General features: G+C 39.2%; 1 protein-coding gene across 15 annotated transcripts in view; it reads right to left on the reverse strand.

The window, feature by feature from the left end:
• The window catches only part of mark1 (MAP/microtubule affinity-regulating kinase 1), a 180,068-nt gene that overhangs the window by 151,258 nt on the left and 15,254 nt on the right, over window positions 1–13,556 (reverse strand). For 10 of the 15 annotated variants that reach the window (XM_073050782.1, XM_073050777.1, XM_073050788.1 and 7 more), the window contains exon 4: window positions 4,837–4,863. The exons of the other annotated variants lie outside the window; for them this stretch is intronic. In XM_073050782.1, coding sequence (XP_072906883.1) covers window positions 4,837–4,863 — 27 coding nt within the window. The remainder of the gene's footprint in view (window positions 1–4,836; window positions 4,864–13,556) is intronic. 15 annotated transcript variants of the gene reach the window in all.

Consider the following 13,556-nt stretch of genomic DNA (forward strand, 5'->3'; position numbering starts at 1 on the left):
TATATTTCTTCAGTAAAGCTGCATTAATTTAAAGCTATAATATTTTCTGGATACAAGAATTAGGAATACAATTGCCTTCTACAATTGCTCTGTCTACCATGTTGTCAGCTTCTGAACTGGCAACCAATAATTAATCTCCTCTGGTGATCAACTGATTCTTGCCAATGAGGGTTTTGCCTTATGATGATATAATTGGTTGAAACCTTTTAAATTTAAATTCTGGGAGCTTAACTCACGGAAGTCAACATAGTTCGAAATGTAATGACTCAGATAGGCAGTGTATGACTCGTTCCTCAGCTTGGTTTATATAGATCTGGGGATCCTATCAGGAAAGGGGACCAGCCATTGTGCGTCTAAATGGGTGGACATGAAGGACCCAATTCTTTAGCAGATGAAACAATAACCATTATGAAGAAATTAACCATTCTTCTACAACTAGAGCAAATTAAATTTAAAAGATAGCTGAAGAAATTAACTGCAATGAGGAAATTTTTATTTGCTTAAAGATGGCAATGTAGTGCCAACTTAAGCACAGCTCTATTTAGTAAAAGTTACATTACACTTCTAATTGTCTGTCTTTATAATCCCATGATCCATTCCCACCTATCCATATTATCTGGAATTCATTTGCTCAGAGAGTTATTTATTTCAATACACTCATAGCCTGCATATGTTGGAAATCTAAAATAAAAGTAGAAAAAGTTGGAAATGCTTGGCAATGTAAGCCACTTTAGGAAGAGAAGCAAAGTAAAGGTTTGAAACCCAAGTCCCTTGTCAGCTTCCCCTCTCCCTCCTTTTCAGCATTTTTGATGAAACTGTCCCCTTCACAACTCACTAATCCACTACCACAAAACATCCTCCTTCTTCTGGCATTTCCCCTTGCAACCTCAGACATCCAAAACTTATCCTTTCACCTATTTTTTTTTTAAACCATCAAACAGGAACCCAAACAGTCTGCCCAGTTGAAGCAATGATGCACTTGCACTTCCAATCCAGCGCACTGCATTCAGAATTCAATACGGCTCCATTCCATTATGAGGCTGTGTGTTCTGGTCTTGGACACTCCTACCACTGGAAACATCCCCCGCACTTCTACTCTATGAAGGCCTTTTACTATTTGATAAATTTCTATGATGTCACCATTCATCCTTCTGAATTATAGTGAATATAGGCCTAGAGCCATCAAACGCTCTTCATATTTCAAGCCATTTAATCCTGAAGTCATTTTTGTGACCCTCCTTAGAATCTTCTCCAGGCCAACCTTTTAACCTACAAGATCTATCTAACACTTCCCTCCCAAATAGTCCTCCAGTTTTCTTCCATCCATGTGCCTATCTAAGAGAACTTCAAATAACTTGATTTCTCTGTGTCTATCAGTCACCCATGTGTAATATTGGTTCAGCTTACTTGTTTTTAATTCCTTCTTTTTCTTCTCTGGAAGTGGAGGACATGCCCAGCCTGACATGTCTTGCTGCTCTGCATTTCATAACTCCTACAGTCTTTTGTCTATGTTCTTACCCTCCAACTGCTCCCCTTTTCCTCATTGACCAAATAAACGTGTTTACAGCTTATTGCCATGGTTTTCACTTAGGGACATCAGACCCCCTCACTCTCCCTGCAATTTACAAGCTTTTTTTTCTTCTGCCTAGTTCTGACAAAGGCTTGTATATGGATACCAAAGGAATACAAGAAATAAAGAGATTTATTAAATAACAGTAGACATAAGAGCCTTTAGGAACAACATACGTATTCATTGTTTCGCTGGTGAAAATAGGTGAGTAGGTATTAAGCACTAAGAATGTTAAGCAAGCAACATTTCTCAGCTTTTTACTTGTATTCAAAATTCTGTGATATCTGACAGAAGCAAATCCTGAAACAGATCTTACTTTACATTTAACATGAGAATTGTTTCAAGTGTTATTGTTTTTCTTTGATCTCCACTTTCTGCTGAAAGAAAGTAGTAATAGAAGCCCATTCCATGTTTAACTTCACACTAAACAAGCGACTGGATTTTAAATCAAGTGTTCCCAACCAAGGGTCCACAGGCTCCTTGCTTAATAGAACTGGCCCATAGCATAAAAAAGGTTTGGCATCCCTATTTTAAATGTTTTTAGTTCTCTGATCCACCGGTAACAATAAAATAGTGGGTCCCATACATTCAACATTCTGGACTATTCAGCATTGCTAGATGCCTGGAAATACAGTTGTTCGTCAGTAATCTTCTTTAAAACTGGCAAGTCAATAACTGCAAAATTAAAATCATACTACTAATTAACAATATCTTTGGCCCCTGTCCTTGCCTTCCATCTTCATCAACAACCACATCCTGTCTCAGGGCATGTTCCCATTCAAATAACAGAATAGGCAATACATTCCTTCCAACTGCACCCTCCCCCAGCTCCCCACCACCCCTTCCTTTATCACTATGTAGGAACACAGACTTTTCTGCCAGATGCTGACTATGTGGTGTCCAACATAATGATAAAATCAAATGCAGATCGGTGACTGATAGGGTGACCCTGAGCATCCAGTTAATTGTCATTTCAATTCTCCATCCCATTCTCACCGAGGGTTCTTTGCCTTGCTTAAAGTAAACTTGATTACACCTGCATTTTCACTCTCATGAGTTTCTTTGAATTAGTGTAATGTTTTGAAGTTACATAACACTGGTGACGAGGTATTTTAAAATGAATCCGAGACGGCTACTGACCTGTTAAATGGAGCGAGATGCTCAAAATAAAACAAAACGCAGCAGGATCATCAGCGAGTAAAAGGGTACTGCAGCCGTCAACATGCTCTTCAGATGGGAAGACATGATTGAGTTTTTTGTTAAGGCAGTAAACAGAGGTATTCAGAGTTTAAACTGTGAGTACCGGGTAATACAAATAAAATCAGAAATGGCTGGTCGCATCGGAAAAATTGACGAGTTTGATTATGCAACGGATAGTTGGCTCATGTATACAGAACTATTGGAACAGTATTTTGAAGCAATAATCAATGAGAAGGGAGTGCAAATTTTGTTAAGTGCATTAGGGTTAAAGGCATGCAGTTTGCTTTGAAGCTTGACTGCTCCAGCCAAACCTACAGAAGTGAACTTTGCTGCTTTTGTCAAAGTGACACAAGAACACTTAGAACCAAAGCCACTGTTGACTCAGAGCACTTTAGGCTTCATAAGCAGAATCAAACAGAACGGCAGCCTGTTTCGGTATATGTGGCTGAAATTAAGAGATTGTCACAGCATTATCAGTTCAATAATGGGCTTAACAATATACAGAGTCTTAAAAGAAAGTGCTAAAATTGGCTCCTAACTGAAGCACAGCTTACATTCAAATGAGCAATGTAAATCGTTACATTAATGGAAACCGCAGACAGAGATGCAAATGAGTTGCAGTCAGAAATGAAAGTGAGCGTGAATAAAGATGCAGCATCCAAATAGAAACCAGCTTGGCCAAAGCATCTTGTATTGAGTTGGAGTTTATAGCTAAGCAGGGAGGGGTGTTGTATATTTAGTATTTCAAGTACCGTAGATTCCGGATTATAAGCCGCTACTTTTTTCCCACATTTTGAACAGCTTTGAACTCTGCGGCCTATAATCCAGAGCGGCTAATACATGGTTTTTTTTCATGCCGCCTCGTAAACATTTTGCCTCGTAACAGTAGACCAATAAAATTGATGAGTAGTTCACAGAGGTCCAATGAAATTGTACGATAAATCAAGCGCACTTTCACAATTAAATTATTGTAAATCAGTCATTTGTACTCACCCTCATCAACATGGAAAATACTCGAAGAAAAGCAAGACCCGAGCGCGTCAGACCCGATTAGACCCGATCGCGTACGCAAGCGCGTCAGACCCGATTAGACCCGATCGCGTTACGCAAGCGCGTCAGACCCGATTAGACCCGATCGCGTTGCGCAAGCGCGTCAGACCCGATTAGACCCGATCGCGTTGCGCAAGCGCGTCAGACCCGATTAGACCCGAGCGAAAACGCTGCTTTTAAGTTAAAGTCAATCAATAACTTTTCCTGGTAGGCTGCAGTATATATATTTTTACCAGTCGCTAGGAGATATTGGAATGTTGTTCGTGCTGTTCAGTAAAAAAGTATATGCAACGTAATTTGTGTTACCGATACGTATGTATATTTAAAAGTAGCGGTGCGGCCTAAAATCCGGTGCGGCCTTTACAATTAAAAAATTGATTTTATTTCTAAAATTAGAGCCTGCGGCTTTTAATCAGGTGCGCTCTGTAGTCCGGAAATAACGGTAATCTTACATGTGTGTGTATAATATATAAATTGATTAAGCATTCTTGTTTAAATAACTACAGGTTATATGTAAAAGTGTTCATTGCATGCATCATCACGCTACCACCTGATACACATGTGCCCCGTTTAAAGTAAACTCGAATTACACTCATATTTTTGGACTCCTGTGTTTTTCTTTGAATTAATGTTTTGAAGTTACAAAACACAACGCAAATAGATGGAATTATGCCACATAATTATAGAAAACTATAATAAGTTAGACTAGGGGGTCCCAACAAAAGGTCTATGGACTCCTCAGTTAATGGTAGGGGTCCATGATATATAAAAAAAGGTTGAGAACCCCTGGGTTAGAGCATACCTGTGATACTGTGATTAGTTCTGAGCCCAGAACTTCGAAAGAACAAACAGATATTGGAAGCCACACCATTTTGATTACCAAAGTGATATCTGGACTCCCAAGTTAGAAGCAGTTATAACAACAAGGAGTTAATTCTCTGTAGTTTAGAATGTTATAATGGTGTTCATTTGAACATGATACGATTGAAAAAAAATTCAGATATTAAAATGGTTACCTTGTTAAATCGTTTGGAAAGCTTGATCTAGGAAACATAATTCAAAATTAATGCAACGCCTCTTAAAGAATGACATTTCAAAACACTTTTCACACACAAAAGGATAGCAGAAATTGGGACCCCTTTCCACATACAATTGTTGACAGACTAACAGAATTTTGCTATCCAAAAGCTATTAGATGATAAGTGGAAAATATTTATATGGAGTTACTCCAGAGATTACCCACAGCTTTATTGAAGGCAGGAGTATTAGTTGCTCACTTGCACCTCATTAGGGCAATCATTCCCAAAAACTGAACCTCAGTACCAAAATATTCCTGCGAGACAAATACCACAAAACAAGCTGAACTGAATTTTTTTTTAGGTTGAGCAGTCCATTTTCCTTTTAAGTGCTCGCAGTCTCTTTCTCAATAGCTTAAAATCATCAGTTTTCAGAAAAGAGTATTGCATGTTTTTGATTTGGGGGGGGTCAAGATTTTGTAAAGGTAAATTTGTATCAAGAAAATTTGTTAGAAGCATTAGGACAAAAAGATTTTCGCTCTCCTCCTCCAGCATTAAATAAAGGTTTAACTAAGATTCCCGGGACTAGCAGCCCGGGAATTTTAAATGGATAGAGCTTGAGCTGCCCAATGGGATGTCATTAAAGCCTTCTTTGAGAACTATGTCCTACTGAATTAGCATCTTAATATTTCTTCATTTTTATTTGCTTGGATTTTCCTCTCCTGAAGCTTAAGTAGGAGAGTTCAAGTTTAATAGCCACTCATTCATATACAAATACAGCCAAACAAAAGAGTGTTACCCCGGGGCCAAGGAGCAAAACACAATACCAACAGGCATGCACAGCACAAGGCACATAAAATAGTAAGCACATAAAGTATCAGTAAAATACAGTCACACAAAAATATTAATAAATCTCCTCATTTTTAAATTTTATTATTAGAAAGCTCTACATTACAAATGTAAATAATTATTGCAACTTAGACAGCTAATCAGATGAGACATCATTCCTTGATCAAATAGCATTACACAAAAGTACATACAAAATCAAGTTAATGCTGTATAGAATCAAGTCTTATCAGTGTTCTATAGAAACATCTGTTGAACTGTGGTTAACTGTGACAAAAATTAACTGCCCAAATCCTCCTAAAACAATACATCTATAAATCAGTCCATAATCATTACACTTGATAGACAATGGAACTGCTACAATACCCTATGTGGCCTCAGAATCAACTTGTTCATTCTTCAATCTTTTAAACTAAACTTCTCATTTTACTATCATGAACTGACAGCCAAATAAAAATCACGCCTCACAGCCATGATGAAACAACAGTATGGTAATTCCATCAACAATCGATGAGGTTCTGGTAAATAGTCCCATGTCCTTCAATATGCACTAACTTAAACATAGCAATTCCACATTTCAGCAGAAACTGGTTCAATTTAAAATCAAATTTAACTTGCTAAAGCTACCTTTAAATCTGCAGTGGTGCCTTCGATAGGGTCATAGTCACAGAGCACTATAGTGCAGAAACAGGCCCTTCAGCCCATCTAATTCATTCTAGCCTAGTCAGAATCAGGTTTAATATCACTGGCATATGTTGTGAAATTTGTTGTTTAGTAGCAGCAGTACATTGCAATACATAATATCTACAAGTTACATTATGTACATTACACTGCAAAAGTCTTCTACATACAAGGGTGCCCAAGATATTTGTAGAGCACTGTACTAATTTATGCATTGCACTGTACTGTTGCCACACAAGAAAAAAATCAAAACAAATGTGAGTGATGATAAACATGATTCTGATACGGGTCTCTATTGTGGACTGAGAATAGGAAGAGGGCAGGTGGGGGGGGGAATCATAGTTGGGGAAAAGATGGCGAGAGGAGGGAGTGAAAAAACACTAGAGAGACTGTCTGTAATGGTCAATAAACCAATTGTTTGGAATCAGATGACCTTCCCTGGTGTCTCCAGGCTGGGTGTGTGCTTTCAGGTTCCTGTATCTCCTTCCTGATGGCAGCAATAGGAGGGCATAACCTGGGTGATGGTGGCCCTTAATGATGGAAGGTCTTCGACCTAGTCCCATTGACCTGCAATTGGACCACAGCTCTCCATACTCCTCTCATCCAGCTTCCTACCAAAACACCTCTTGAACATTACAATTCTTACCTCCAGTTTATTTTTCCTTCCTTCAAATGAAACAAATGGACCAAAGCCTACTCAAGAATATGATGGCCAAGATATACCAGTAGAATTAAGACAGTCAGCCTACTAAGTCTACTCTTATTCCTAATCAAGAACGTATCATTCCCGGTCTTAAATACGTTCACTTGGTGGGGCATCCAAAACCTGCTGTGGCAACAAATTCCACAGATTTACCACCTCCAGCTGAAGAAACTCAACCTTTCCAGGGCCAGCACACCTTTCCTTAGATACAAGGCCCAAAATTGCTCACAATATTCCAAATGCAGTCTGACTGATGCCTTATAAAGCCTAAACAGTACGTCCTTAATTTTATATTCTAGTCCTCTTGAAATAAATACTAACGATATACTTGCCTTCCTTACTGCCAACTCAACTTCATGTTAACCTCAAGAAAATTCTGAACTAGACCTCCCAACGAGGCCAATTTTCTTGTATCTTCAATGTCCAAACAGTGGAAGGAGCAGCATTGTTGATATAAATGTCCTTCATAATATTTACTCTTTTATCCTCATTTTATTGCAATTCCCTGACAGCTGTCTGCCTCATTTCCCCTTTCTTGCACAACTACTCTCATTCACATTGTCTTTTTTCAGGTGCCCTTGGATTAGGTTTAGATCTAGTATCCCTATTATCATTTGATCCTTTTATTTTAGAAAAATACACATACAAGCATGAAAACCAACATGGAAACATGCAAATAGACTAAATACAAAGTTGCAACTGGTACTTGAATCATCTGATACAAGTAGCATTGAACAGTGGGCTGAAGGTTTATCACTATGCATCTATCTATGTTGATGTTAGATGAGAATGTTGTTGCCTGCAATATTTAACAGGATCTCCTTTGATAGAAGATGAAATCTAACTTATCAGTAACTTCAAAATAAACATGAAAACAAGAACTCATCTTGGATTTGATATTCCAAGTTGTACAAACTATGACCCAAATCCATGTATTTGCCAATAGCAAGGCAAGGCACAATCATGGTTTTGAAGCAGCACAACACCTCTTCTAGTTAGCTCAGAAGATAAATGCCCAACATATTGTAATGGTAAATGCACCGCTACAGTTTTTTCAAGATTCTGCGTAAATTTGCTTCTGCTTAATCCCCCTCTGCAGATTGTGCAGGGGAATGGGGGAAGAAAACAACAAGTCATCATGCAAGTATGTAACAATGATCAGAGATGTTCTTTGCATTCATACACAAGATGTCAGCTGAAATCATATCTGCAGTCACATCAAATGAATGGCATTGGAAGAAGCAGTAAACAAGAATTGTCTGTCAACCTTTCCTATATTTCCAGCTATAGGTAAAATGTCAGATTTTTGCTACTTGCAATTAACACCGTTGCCCCACAATACCTACATTGCTTTTGGATTCACCAACACAAGGCATTTCCTTTAAACAATGTACTCTTACACATTTGAAAAACACCAGAAAGCTTTCATTACTATGATTTGTTATTATGAATAATTGACTGCCCAGGAATTTACAGGCCAGGATGGACAGAAGGAAAAAAAGCATGTACTTAAAACCACAAAACACCAGATTTCTAAGCAATCAAGAAAATATATATATATATTTTGTTTGTACACTGGAATTCTACACCATATTGTACAAAATCAATTGATTATTAAAGCCATCTTAAATGTATTTTCAAGTACAGAAAAATAAGAAAATTGACAAGAAAATATGGTATTCTTTGGCAAAATGAGAAGAAATGCTCAAAAGAAGTCAATTTCCTCATGTCAGAAGCTTTCTCCTCCCCCAAACTTTTTTTTGTATTCCAAGCATTTTTTTCTTAAAAATTGATTGGGACTTACACAATGGACAATCAAATACAAGAACTCCTTTCTAAAACAAAATGCACTAATCTCTACCAAGTTCTTAAATGTACGATTCTTGTATACATTTACCACAATTATAAAATGTTATATGCCAATTAAAACAAAGTATATGCGGTTTTGTTTCTAACCTGGGGCTATAAAATTACAACCACCTGGCAACCTGTGAACTTCCCCCAACACATACCAATTAAACTCTGACTGATCTCATTTGAAATCCAGAAACGCAAGGGACAGTCAAGTAAGCAGCTAAACTAATTGTAAAATACTGTAATGAAGTTTCTATACATCATAAAATTAGCAGGAAACAAGAAAAATATTAAATCAAATTAATATTTGGTGTGACCACCCTTTGCCTTTAAAACTTCATCAATTTTCTCAGGAACACTGCCGTGCAGTTTTATAAGAATATCAGCTGGTAAGTTGTTCCTAGCATCTTAGAGAACTTGCCACAGTTCTGCAGACATCGTCTCACTTGCTTCTGTCTCTCCAGGTAAATCCAGACAGCTTCAATTATGTTGAGATCAGGGCTCTGTGGAGACCATACCATCTGTTGCAGAACTCCTTGTTCTTTGTTTTGCTGAAGATAGTTCTTTATGAGTGTTTGGGATCATTGTCCTACCGTAGAATGAAGTTGGGACTGATCAAATGGCTCCCCGATGGTGTGATGGATGAGAATCTGCTTATACTTCTCAGCATTGAAGATTCCATTAATTCTGACCAGATGACCAAATGCATTTGCAGAAATGCAGCCCCAACCATGTAGAGAATCTCTGCCGTACTTCACTGTTGGCAACAGACACCCATCCATCCATGTAGTGCTCTCCAGCTCTTCTGTGGACAAACTGCATCCTGTTTGAGCCAGAAATTTCAAAATTTGACTCACTAGTCCAGAACACTTGTTGCCCTTGTTCAGCAACCCAGTCCTTAAGTTTTTGTACTTAGCAGAGTCTCTTTGCTTCGCTTCCACTTCAGAGGAATAGCTTTTTGGCAGCAACTCTTCCATGAAGACCACTTCCGACAAGACTTCTCTGTACTGTTGAACAGTGTACTTGGGTTCCAGTGGTTTTTGAGAGTTCAGAGATGATAGCAGTGCTGGACTTTTTTACATTTAGAAGGGATGTCAGTTTGAGGCATCTCTTGTCAGCTACACTCAATTTCCATGGCTGACCACTGTGTTTCTGATCCTCAGTCTTGCCCATTTCTTTGATCTTCTTCAGAAAAGCTTGGTCAGAACATCTTAAAACTCCTGACTGCTGCAAAATTTCTGCATGGGATAAAACCTTGCTGATGTAAGATGACCACCTTGTGTCTTGTTGCTATGCTCACTCCAGTCCTGGTGTGAGATTAAACTGTCATGTCTGCCACACCTTTAATTTGGTTGTCCTTCGTCCAGCTTGATTCCTTCTACACGCATTTCAGTTCAAAGTTCAAATATTATCAGAGTACATACATGTCACCAAATACACCATGAGATTCTTTTCCCTGCAGGCATACTCAGCAAACCTATAGAGTAATAACTACTACAAGATTCAATAAAAGATCAACCAGAGTGCAGAAGACAACAAACAGTGCAAGTGCAAATATAAATAAATAGCAATAAATAATGAGAGCATGAAATAACAAGATAAAGAATACTTACAGTCAAATCATTGGCTGTGAGAATGTCGCAATAGATGGGTAGGTGAGTGGAGTTATTCCCTTTTGTTCAAGAACCTGATGGTTGAGTATCCTGAACAGTAACTGTACTTGAATCTGGTGGTGCGAGTCCTGAGGCTCTTGTACCTTCTACCTGATGGCTGCACTGAGAAAAGGGTATGGCCTGGTTGTGATGATCTTTGATAATGGATACTGCTTTCTTATGACAATGTTTCACGTAGATGAGCTCAATATTTGGAAGGCTTTAGCTATGATGGACTAGGTCAAATTCATTACCTTTTGTAGAAATTTCTATTCAAAGACTTTGGTGTTCCTATACCTGGCCATGATGCAGCCAGTCAACATAATCCCCACTACACACCTATAGAAGTTTGTTAAATTTTTTGATGTCATCCCGAATCTCTGCGAACTCCTAAGTAGAGGCATTGTCATGCCTTTTTAGCCAATAATTTTACATGCTGGGTCCAGGATAGGTCCTCTGAAATAGTAACACACAGGAACTTAAAAGTTACTGACCTTCTCCACCTCTGATCCTCCGATGAGGACTGTCTCATGGACCTTTAGTTTTCCTCTCAAGTCTAGAATCAGATTCTTTGTCCTGCTGACATTGAATGAGAGGTTATTGTTATGGCATCACTCAGCCAAAATTTGCCTCTTGTATGCTGAATCATCACCACCTTTGATACGGCCTATAACAGTGGTGTCATCAGCAAACTTGAACATGGTGTTGGAGCTGTACTTGCCACATGGTCACATGTGTAAAATGAATACAGCAGGGGGCTAAGCATACAGCCTTGTGGTACACCTTGTTGAAAGAGATCATGGAGATGTATTTGCCAATCCGATCTGGCTGGGGTTGACAAGTGAGGAAATCCAGGACCTAATTGCACAAGGGGATATTGAGGCCCAGGTCTCAAGAGTTTCCTGATTAGTTTTGAGGGGATGATGGTATTAAAATCTGATCTGTAACACATGATGAACATCCTGATGTATGCGTCTTAGCTGTCCAGATGTTCCAGGGCTTGTGAAGAGCCAAGAAGCTGGCATCTGCTGTGGACCTGTCGTTCCAGTTGGCAAATTGGAGTGGATCCAAGTCGCCTCTCAGGTTTCATCACCAGTCTCTCAAAACACGTAATCACTGTGGATGTAAGCGCAACTGGGCAATTGTCATTAAGGAAGGCCACCATGTTTTTCTTGGGCGCCAGTATAATTGAAGCCTGCTTGAAGCAGGTAGGTACCTCACACAATCAGCTTAGTTCATTCACAACATTATGTCATTGATCATTAGCACCCATTTGTTATCTTTGTTTAATCATGCACTGGGCTATATACCTACAAAGTAATCACATTTCAATTTGGAAAATCGTTAATACTTAAAATGTTTCATTCTTTAATGAAGTACAAGACTTCCTCTGTAACATTTAATATTTTGGGAAATGAACATTTGGAAATCTAAAATTTGCTCTTTTCTAATGACACACTATTGCAGAAGACAAAAATAAACATCTAAAACAAAATTTATATTACAAAAACCCTAGGGTGCTAAGACTTTTACACAATGGATGCAGAGCTTATGAAAGCATGCCTCAACTAAAAAGTTTTAACTGCCTCTTACATTAGTTAAAAGCTCCACCCTGACTCAAAGCAGTTACTGAGGAACCTGGCAACGTCAATTTTCTGATGAGGTCATGGAGTCATATAGCCTGGGAACAGACTCTTTGGTGCAACTTGTCCACTGAGCTTGTGCCATCTACCTGCATTCGACTCATTTTGCTCTAAACCCTTTCCATCCATGTTATTTACGCAGATGAATTTTAATTGCTCCTGAAGTACATGCCTCAACCGCTATTTCAGGCAGCTCACTCCAAATCTGCACTACCCTTTCTGTGAAGAACCTGTTGCTGATGTCCCTCTTAAAACAAGTGATAAGGAGGACACATGTACAGAGGGATGGTCTGACGGATCATGGAGTTAAATGTGTTGAAAGAATAAGTAAATTTAAGAAGGACAACAAAATTCTAGGGGCGTATAGCCCGATGGGAGTTCGGGGAGCTGGGTTAAGCACAATAGGCAGCGATTCAAACAGAGAGAGGAGAAATGGGCTAAAAATTCTATATCTGAATGCACGAAGTGTCAGAAATAAGGCAGATGAGCTTGAAGCCCAGGTGTGAATGGGTAACTATGATGTTGTTGGGATAACGGAGACATGGCTGCAGGGAGATCAGACCTGGGAAATGAATGTACAAGGGTATACGTGCTATCGTAGGGACAGAAATGTGTGCAGAGGGGGTGGGGTGGCCCTGTTGGTGAGGAATGAGATTCAGTCCTTTGCAAGGGGGGACATAGGGTCAGGAGAAGTAGAGTCTGTGTGGATAGAACTGAGGAACAGTAAGGGCAAAAGGATCCAAATGGGTGTTGTCTACAGGCCACCAAACAGTAGCATGGATATTGGGTGCAAGTTGAATAGGGAGTTAACATTGGCATGTGGCAAAGGTAATGTCGCAGTAGTCATGAGGGATTTCAACATGCAGGTGAACTGGGAGAATCAGGTTGGTGCTGGACCACAGGATAGGGAGTTTGTAGAGTGTAGATGCATTCTTGGAACAGCTTGTACGAGAGCCGACCAGGGACAAGACTATTCTGGATTTAGTGTTATGTAATGAACAGGATTTGATAAGCGATCTCGCAGTAAAGGAGCCATTAGGAGGTAGTGATCATAATATGATAAGCTTTTATCTGCAATTTGAGAAGGATAAGGGCAGCTCGGAGGTGTCAGTGTTGCAGATGAACAGGGGAAACTATGGAGCCATGAGGGAGGAGCTGGCCAAAGTTGACTGGATGGATATCCTAGCAGAAAAGACAGTGGAACAGCAATGGCAGGTATTCTTGGGAATAATGCACAAGGTGCAAAATCAGTTCATCCCCCAGAGAAGGAAGGATTCAAAGGGGGGAAAAGGGGCCACAGTGGTTGACAAAGGAAGTCAGAGATTGCATAGCATTAAAAAA

This window comes from Hemitrygon akajei, chromosome 7 (genome assembly GCF_048418815.1).
Source record: "Hemitrygon akajei chromosome 7, sHemAka1.3, whole genome shotgun sequence".
Taxonomy (NCBI): Eukaryota; Metazoa; Chordata; class Chondrichthyes; order Myliobatiformes; family Dasyatidae; genus Hemitrygon; species Hemitrygon akajei.